Source organism: Juglans microcarpa x Juglans regia, chromosome 8D (genome assembly GCF_004785595.1).
Source record: "Juglans microcarpa x Juglans regia isolate MS1-56 chromosome 8D, Jm3101_v1.0, whole genome shotgun sequence".
Lineage (NCBI taxonomy): Eukaryota > Viridiplantae > Streptophyta > Magnoliopsida > Fagales > Juglandaceae > Juglans > Juglans microcarpa x Juglans regia.
This window is the reverse complement of record NC_054608.1, coordinates 15494808-15504880: the sequence shown is the minus strand read 5'-3', so window position 1 is coordinate 15504880 and position 10073 is coordinate 15494808. Positions and strand designations below refer to the sequence as shown.

Below are 10073 nucleotides of genomic sequence, written 5' to 3'. Positions count from 1 at the left end.
TGGAACATGGGAATGGATTGTCAAGTGAATGTGAGATCTCAAGTACTATATAAGTAATAGCTAGCCATTGACCAAGGGAAAGGGCCGGTGCATCCAAACTTTTAGATAGGATGGACTATCCATTGTGAAGAGAGTGACCATTGTTATTGTCACCATCCATGACCCCTTTATCACACACCAATATCAAAACTGTCTAAATATATAAAACTAGACAAAGCTTGTTGGATGTTGACAACAGTGATTCCCCCGTGAGGTTGTTTGTATTATGAGTGACTCTGGAAAAAGAGCAATTGCAGTTCTTCAATATAAATGATTGTTTAAACTAGCCCTGTTCATCATTTTATAGATGTAATGGTTCCCCTTCACAGCAATTCATGAAACTTTATCAAGAATTACACCACTTAAGGAAATGCAATCCTTAAAAGAGTAGAGTTATTCTCTATTCTCAAGTCACTTAAATGATAAAATTTGATTTGTAAGATTTAAATTTTAAAATATATCTTCTAAATCAAATTATGTCATGTAATCATTTTAATATATGTGCTATCCGCACCGGACTAACTTATAAAAATATTAATATTGCCTACTCATTATGAAGAGGTGTTTCTCACGAGAACTTATCACCTTTGGCAAATCCGGTGTGTGTTCAGCTATCGCATTCCTTCGTTAATCATCCCTCATCCCTTCCACCAAGCAACAAAGACCACTGACCATCAGTTTAAATGATTTGCCGGTGCCAGCCGCGCAAGAAAATGAAATTGTCAAAGAAGGGAGAAATCGTGCATACGAAGATATCTTCAAATGTAAGATAGTATTTATAAAGATATCTCTTTTCTCACCATCATTTCAACATCCTCTATTGTAATATTAAATAATTATAAAACTATTTATAATTGATTATTTTTCTTTCAGTTATTAGATGTCGAATAAAAAGAAAATTAAAAAATAATAATTAAAAAACTGATGGATATAATTTTTTATTATTTATTTATGATGGGACTGATACCAGTTTCATTTTTTTCTTTCCCCTTTCTTAAAATTTCTTCCCACCGAAGATGGAAAAAGTGATGGGCGGTGCCTACGCGTAGGATCCTTCAAATTCAAACAAAAGACAGAACTTTTTAATGGGAATTTGACATGGCAAGTGGAAGATTGGACACGTGTTAACACTAAAGATGATGCTTATCCACTTTTACGCAACCAATAGGGTATCAAGAGGGACCATAACTGTAAAGGTTGACTGGCAGTTTTGACCTGAAGAATCCCGCCCATTGTTTCCCAACTACCATTTCCAAAGATGGGTGCAAGTAAAGACGAAAGAATTTGAACCGATGTGGAAATAAAACAAAAAAATAAGTTAGAGAGTAGATAAAAAGAAATTTAAAATTAATATAATTTGATATGACACATCAAATTATAAAATTATTTTATTATAAAATAAATTTAATCAATTCGATCCTAAAATATCTCGTCTATTTAGTTTATATAATCTCATGCAGCAATTATCATAAAGTAACACAAAAATATACACAATCCACTTCAACAAAACAGAGGATAAAAATAAATTTAAAATTAATATAATTTGATATGATACATCAAATTATAAAATTATTTTATTATAAAATAGATTTAATGAATTCGATCCTAAAATACCTCGTCTGTTTAGTTTATATAATCTCATACAATAATTATCATAAAACAACACAAAAGTATACACAACCCACTTCAACAAAACAGAGGACAAAAATAAATTTAAAATTAATATAATTCGATATGATACATCAAATTATAAAATTATTTTATTATAAAATAAATTTAATAAATTTGAATCTAAAATACCTCGTCTGTTTAGTTTATATAATTTCATGCGGCAGTTATCATAAAATAACATAAAAGTATACACAACCCACTTCAACAAAACATAAGACAAAAATAAATTTAAAATTAATAAAATTTGAAATTATACATCAAATTATAAAATTATTTTATTATAAAATAGATTTAACGAATTCAATCCTAAAATACCTCATCTGTTTAGTTTATATAATCTCATGCAACAGTTATCATAAAATAATACAAAAGTAGACAACCCACTTCAAAGATAAAAATAAATTTAAAATTAATATAATTTAAAATGATACATCAAATTATAAAATTATTTTATTATAAAATAAATTTAACCAATTCGATTCTAAAATACCTCGCCTGTTTAGTTTATATAATCTCATGCAGCAGTTATCATAAAATAACACAAAAGTATAGACAACCCACTTCAACGAAACAGAGGATTGTGTCTCTAGTTTTGCGTTATCGGTGACATAGATATTTTAGTTTCTGCACCATCTTTCTGTGTTTGTAACCTAAACCGAAGTTCATGGCTGAGATAGTGAGAGGAGGAGTAGCAGAGAAGAAGGTGATGCTGGCTATTGATGAGAGCGAGAACAGCCACTATGCTCTCGTTTGGGCACTCGATAATCTCAAAGAATCGTTAACGAAATCGCCGCTTGTGATCTTCATGGCTCAACCTCCGACCAAAAGTACTTACACCTTCGCCGCGTCTCTCGGTTCTGCTCGCTTGTACTGCCCTGTTTCAGCCAGTTAAGTTCTTCAGTTTCTTTGGCTCTATTTTTTCTTTGTTGTTCGTTTATTCGCGAAGAGGGTAAATAATGTTAAAGGGCTTTAGATTTTGGATTATTTTCCATTCGTACTGTTTCCATTTGAATTTTAAGGGCAGAAATAAGGTGAATGTTCTTCCCCTTACTCTTACTCTCTCTCTTTATATTTTAGTGATGAAAATTGCCACAAAATTTGTATGAGTGGAGAGAGACCAGAAAACCTTTAAATTACTGGACAAAGTAACCAAAACCATTAGAGGGGTCGTTTAGCCCAACTCAATGACAAATACTTTTTAGTGCATGCTCCTACTAGTTGACAGGGTTGTTTAGTATAGAGACACCATTTCTCCCCGTAAAAGGCTTAATAAGAGAGTGGGGTAACTCCTTATAAAGATCAGGATGAGTTTGTACCTAAGTCATGTGAGACTTCTCAACATGCCCCCTCACTTGTGGATTGGTATTTCCAATACCATCATCGTGGGTAGATTGCAAGAGCCCATCATCGGTCATTGGTTAACCTGTCTCTGATACCATATAGATACACCCATTTCTGTCCATAAAAGATCTAATAGGATGAGTGAGGTAACTCCTTATAAAGATCAGGATGAGTTTGTTCCTAAATCGTGTGAGACTTCTCAACACGCTCCCTCACGTGTAGGCTGGTATTTACCCTATATGAGTTTAGAACCGGAGGCTCATTTGTATGCATTCTTCCCCTTGCGCTTGTTTCAATTCTTCTTCATGCTCGCAGGAGTGAAAAAATGAGTAGAAGGTTTATTATTCAAGATGTTGGAGTATCTTTTAACAGATTATGTATGCTTGTGCATCACAGCTCCAGACTTTGTTACCTCTGTCAAAGACAAACAAAAGAAGCTTACCTTGGCTCTTCTGGAGAAAGCCAAGGAGATATGCGCTAGTCGTGGGGTTAGTCAAAGAAATTTCATTTCTTTTATTCTTTTTCACAAGTGTTAGATTCTTTTTAAAGAGGTTAGAGCCCCATCATCTTATTTATACCCTTACTAGTGACGGAGGAATTCTGTGGTAGCATTCTAAACACCTTGACAGACAAGACACAGTATCAAGTTCTTGTAGACTTTACCCGGGCAGAAGTGTAATGATAACTGTGCTTGTCGATGGCTTTTTAACTACACTTTTTTCCTACAGAAGTTCTTCAATATACTTTGTCAAGTGCATATCAAATGCCTTCTTGAATGTTCATCATAGACGAAACAGTACTGCCTCCTATCTTATGAGCAGGGTTACCTATTTTCATTTTTTATTGAGACAGTCACCACTAATCTCAGTTTATTCTTTTCCATCTTCTTCCCTGTGGTTCAAGGATGGCTAGACTTTTGGAGTATTTGTAATATTTGCAACTTAAGGTGACTTTGGATGAGCATCAATGGCTAAGATTAGAAGGACACGTGGAGTCAAGAATTAATCATGTAAAGTCCCTAAGAGCCTAGTGTTGAATGCTTCTATTAATGGTTTAGTGTAAAGTTGATAATATGCAAATTTCAGAGTTTTTAGGTCTCTTGAACCCCAAGATTATGCATCCTTTGAAGTTTGAAGTTTTAATTAAAAGCTTTGTTGTTTGATATTTCCTCTAATGCCTACTATTGCATTTATCTACCAGAAAGTTTCTTTTGTTTTTAATTGTTTGGAAAACTTTATCAACCTGAAAGTTAATATCCTTTTTTACATCAAGTATTCACTTGACCAATGAGAATGCCTCAAATCTTTAATATATACGAGTTCAAAAACTATATTTGGTAACAAAATAGTTGAGTGTCCTAAAACAAAAGGTGTTCTAAGTGTTTAGTTGTTACTGAGTTCTGGGTCTAGTGTTCTTGAGTGTTCTGTTGTAAGCTGTATCAGATGCCATAACATGTAAAGTCTTCAGAACCTTTGAGTCTATAAACAATCTTGTAAAGCACGTCTTAATGTTTTAAATAAATATCATTTTTCTTGTTCTACTTTGTCTTCTGTAGGGAGAATACATATACAGTGCAGTTTCCTTGCCATGCATGTGTTCTGGCTTATCTTTTTCATGGCATTAGAACATCCATTTGGCCCTCCTTTGGCTAGAGAAGCCTAATTCAACATTTATGTGCCATTTTACCAACTTGGTGAAATAAATCTTTTTTATCAATAATGAATAAGTGCATCTAAAAGTGAAATTGTGATATTCTTCAATGATTTCCATGCTTGAGAGTTCCTATCTTCAGATATAAATATATGCAATGTCAGATTGCTTCCTCATTCGGACCACACCCACGTGTGAGATTAGGGGGTTATTTTTTATGTTGTTTTCACAGGTAAATGCAGAGACAGTTACGGAGGTAGGGCATCCTACTACAGCCATATGTGATGCAGTTGAAAAGCTCAACATCAAATTACTTATTTTGGGTGAGCATGTCCTTGGAAAAATTGAAAGGTCAGTTTTACAGTAATCTTAATTTTGATGCAATGCTGTGGTTTTTAATGTGTGATGTGTATGCAGTGAAAATGAAACTCCAAGTTTGAAATAAACCCAAAATTGAGGGATCGTTACCTTCCGAGGTTAAGAACCTGTAAAACATATCAAATCCAGGCAAACACATGCTCTCACTAACACTCCAAGGTTAAGATCCTGAAAAACATATCAAACACATGAAAAACACACGCCCTCACTAACATTGTATTAACTTATCAAGATATATTTAATTTTGCAATGATTTTGTCAAGGAACTGCTGAATTTGAAGTTTATAAAGCAAGATGGATATTTTTTTTTTCCTTATTTCATTTCATAGAGGACAACTCTTTTCCTTGAAATGAACTGTTCACTCCTGAATGCACCTTTTATTCACATAATTGCAATAAATATGTTACATTGTTGCCTGATCCTAATTCATGTCTATTAAGTAGAACCTAGACCTACAGAAAAAGGCCAAAAGACTAGTTTACATGCACATGCAAGTTCACTTATCACGCTTTTTTCATTGGTTTAAATTGCAAATGACTGTTGGGATTACCAAATCACAGATTCTGCAACTTCGTTTGTTTATTTTTGCTTCTTGTACAAATGGGCATGGGTTAGAGCTCTACTACATTCTTTGGGAAATCAGGCACTGATACCATTGTGTTGATTCAGGGCTTTTCTAGGGAGTGTGAGCAGCTACTGTGTTCAGAATGCAAAGTGCCCTGTCCTTGTTGTGAAGAAACCTTAGCAGCGAACTCTCTACACTTATCCAACTATAAGCTATTTTATGATACAGTTTGTTGCAATGCTAGTTGATACGATTTTAAAGTAAATCAACTACAGAATCGAAGATTTTCTCACGTGTGGATATTGATTCTACTGTTCTGTAAACACATTGAATGATGACAATGAAAGGTTATGTAATTAAAAATGTTAGATCCTCCTGTGGAACACTAGATAGTGTAACTTGTAAGTATCTGCTTAAAATTTCCTGTGGAAAAGCTGTAGCTTCACTGGGAAAAGAGTGCTAGAATACCAGAAGAATTATGTTTTATACATTCAAAAGCAATAGCTAGAACCTTGCTTTTTGTTGATATTGATGGACAGTGCTATGGTCTAAAGCATCGGCCATGATTAATATATATATATATTTTTTTTTATTGACAACGGGTGTCTGGGACGAAGTCTTAGACTAATTAGGGGGTGCACAGGTCTTTGGCAAAAAGTTCTCACAAGTGCACATCAGATAATCAAAGAAACAGTTTCTCTAGAAGTGTACTTCGAGTAATTCAAGGGGATTTATATAACTTGCCCAAGGGACCACCACGCCACCCCTTGAAGTTTGCCATGATCTATATTATCATGAGATGTTAATATGTTTAACAAAAAGTACTTATAAAAAAATCATCTATATAATCCCATAAGAAGAAATAAGTATTATCACTTGAAATAATGGTTGAGAATGGTTGCCAACTGAACGCCAACTTGAGCCAACCTTGTATCGACTATTGGTAACCTGTAGAGGAAATATTCATCTGCAAAGAGTTCTCATGTTAGTCTCCTGTACTGAAAACAAACGAACACACTACTGATCAACTCATGAGCATTCACTTGTTACCTTCTAAAACTGAACCTTCAGTCACACCTTTGTATGCCCATTCATAGGCTACTTTGGTGATGCCTTCAGATGTATATCTGCAGAAAAGGAACCAAATTAATCTCTGTATATAATGGTCACGAGGATTATGGTACACCAATCGAGTTGAAAGTTTCAAAAGAAAAACAATTATCCAAAATGATCAATGACTAGTGTTGCAAGAAAAGGAAATGAGTGATAAACAATAGCGTGATGTCCCAACTACTAATATGTTGAAATAGAAAGTGGCAAGAAAGAATATGAAATAATGTATCTCTTTTCTACGTGTTTTGCACACCGGTTACCGGGCTTGATACTCCTACAACATGAGAAATGTGAGGGCTCGGGGGTGGTGAGATACCTCTAATGCCTAAGTCAGTTTTTTGAACCTTAGAGAGAATTTTTGTCTGTAAGAGTACATGACAATCAGTTTTTTACCTGGGTTGAACTTTTACACTTCCTATCGAGGTGGGGCCCATTTCCTGTGTTAAGGGTGTCTGACTCCCATACAGAGTTCTACGCCGTCACTTTAATGCAGTGTGGTTGTCCCAGGTTATGTCCCCTTATGGCACGTGGGTGAGTGTGGCCACTACTTGGGCATTCTACTAGGAACAGTGCCTCCTACCGAGTTCTCCAGTCTGCACTCCTTATCTATACATTTAATGCGATGTGGCGTCCTTGCAGGACATTCGGACAAGGTTGTGTCAAAGCAGGCATTGTCCTATCTCCCATGCCGATGCTTTTTCCCTCATGGGCTCTAGACCCTTTTCCTCCTTTATTGCTTGGTGGGCCGGTTACATCCTGGCTGCTGGGCTTCCTAGACCTAGTTGAGGCTCGGTCTAGTGGGAGTTGAAAATATCTCTTTTAGTTACCCTGCAAATTTCTAACACACATGCGCGGTGAGAATTTTCTCTTCTCCATTTTCTTTGTTTTCTTTTCTTCTTCTTCTTCTTCTTCTTCTTCTTCTTCTTCCTCTCTCTCTCTTAACCTTGTGACACTTTAGTAGTTCGTAATGCTCAATGGATCGGTTGCCCGTTGTGCGTACCGGTTCACTTTCCCACATCTGGGATTGCATGTGGTGGCTTAATCCCACGCTCCCTTGTGCAGCAGAATTCACAGGTTCTGCTTCTGTTGTTTCCCCTTCAGTGATACTTGTCACTTTCCCACTTGGGGCAGTCCAATCGGCGCAAGCTTCTATTTAAACTCGCGTCCCATCCTCCTTCTTCTTCCTTCCTTCGCACTCTTCTCATCCTTGCTACTGTCTTCACGAGTTCCTAGCCCTTCTTTCCCCCAACTTCCTTCATCATTCGATAATCCTTAACCTTTGCTTTTCTTGTCTTTGATGGCACGCAAGAACACCTCTCGTTTCTCATCTAGGGATTCACGCTCATCCCGTCCTGAGGAGTTTTCCAGGGTCCCAAGGGGTCTAGATCCTCTTGAGGTCCGAGATAGTTCCCAATTTTTCGAGGGGTACCATTGATCCTCAATTGTCTCTTCTGCAGAACTAAGGTCGGTGAGGACCTCTTTAGGGTGCTCGACTCCATCGATTTAGGGATCCCGGGGGCTCACTAGGGGGTCGTCCACTTGGAGGGTTTTGCCGCGAAGGTGGCATTGTACCACTCCATGTTTTCTAATGGATGATGACTCCCTTTCTTCCGCCCCATCCGAGACATCTTAGACTACCTCAAGTTGGGTCCATCACAGCTTCATCCCAACGCATAGAAGATTCTAATATTGTGTTGCGTTGTTTGGTGCATGTTCTTGGAGATTGTGGGGAAAAATTACCCTCAACTAACCACTAGGGAGTTTCTTTTCACGCATAGGATACGTCAACACGACGGCAACCTGTGCAGTTTCTGTTCTCGAGGGGGATATAAGGTTGCCCTCTTGGAACCCCCGCTTTTCCCTTGTCAAGAACTAGTTTAAATGGTTCTTCTTTGTGTCGAGCCAAGGTTGGGAATTTCCCGCTGGAGAGGCAGTCTACCGTGAGTTCCTCGTCCATACTGTTTGGGGGTTCGTCCCGAAGGATAAGGAGATTTTCCTGGTTTTCACCAATTGGGAGCAAGCTCGCCTAAAGGTGATTTACACCTAGGTTGAGAAACACCAGGAAGAAGTTTGGACTGATGGCCTACTGACTAGAGCCAAAATCGATTGACTTCTGGTGTCTCCAGATCTAACTCGTTTCGAGGGCTGTAGCATTCCGAGGGAGCCGTCTACTCCCCAGGACCGGAAAATGCTTCCCAGTCCTCTGCCGAGCCAGTCTTCATAGGCCCTGTCTTCATCGGGAGTCATGGAACCAACTCAAGGTGAACGACCTACCTAGGGCAGCTCGGATGCCCTCTTGTCTGACCAACCCTCTCATCTCGACCGGTGCTCCCCCATCTTCTACCCCGCTGAGGATCTTATCCATGAAGAAGAAGAACTCGAGATTCCTTCTTCTCGGCTTTCCTCGTGAGGGGGTCTCACGATCCCATCCTGCCATTTGAGGATGTCCCAGATATGCCTGCCTCCCAAAATGGCGATGTTAGGGCACACACTGCTGCTCTTGAGGCAACTGTTGTCACCTTGGTCCGCAGCCTACTATGGGGGCATCCATTCCCCATGCTTTGATCACCCCATGGGGTAGTCCCTTGATCGTAGACCTTAGCATTGTGTACATTTTCTTAATACATTTAAGCAAAATATTTCCTCTAGTGCTCTATGTTCTACGGGTGTGGTGGTTCATTTAACCTAGTCGTCCTTAAGGCGATAAGATCTTGACCTATAGTTGGCGGTGATTACAAATGGTCCTTCCCATTGTGACCCTAGCTTCCCTTCCTCTTGCATGGTTGTTCCTTTTTGTCTCAAAATCATATCACACATTCTGAAGGACCTAAGCCTAACTCTTCTAATGATGTAGTGTTCAGCCTTTCTTTTGTTGATCTCTATTTGTATCTTGGCTTCCTATCTCTTTTTTTTCCAGCGAGTCCAACTATTCATCCTGTTTCTCGCCATTGGAGCTTTGATTGAACTGCTAGACCCTATAGGTAGGCATCCTTACTTCCAGTAGTACCACCACTTGGCTTCCATAGGTGGGAGCGAAAGGGATTTCTCCCGTTGGTATTATGATGGTAGTCCAGTACGTGCCCATAGGACCCCTGAGAGCTCCTCTGCCCAGCTCCTTTTCTTATCAACCAACTTATTCTTTAGGATTTTGAGTAAAGTCTTGTTGGTTGCCTTGACTTATCTACTGGCCTGTGGGTGACTTGGAAAGGAGTATATGAACCCAATTTCGCACACCAGTCGCAGACTCGAATCGAACTGCCGCCCGTTGTTCGAGATTATGCTTCGAGGAATGCCAAATCTCTAAACAATGGCCTT

At 38.2% G+C, this 10073-nt stretch overlaps 1 protein-coding gene across 1 annotated transcript; it reads left to right on the top strand.

Annotated features, from left to right (window-relative positions):
* The first annotated feature begins 2193 nt into the window (after positions 1 to 2193).
* On the top strand, positions 2194 to 6133 carry LOC121243042 (universal stress protein A-like protein). The gene is made up of 4 exons (XM_041141101.1): positions 2194 to 2597; positions 3448 to 3539; positions 4934 to 5052; positions 5750 to 6133. Exons 1-4 carry the CDS (start codon positions 2375 to 2377, stop codon positions 5823 to 5825), a joined length of 510 nt encoding a protein of 169 aa, XP_040997035.1. The 5' UTR covers positions 2194 to 2374; the 3' UTR covers positions 5826 to 6133.
* The last annotated feature ends 3940 nt before the right edge of the window (positions 6134 to 10073 follow it).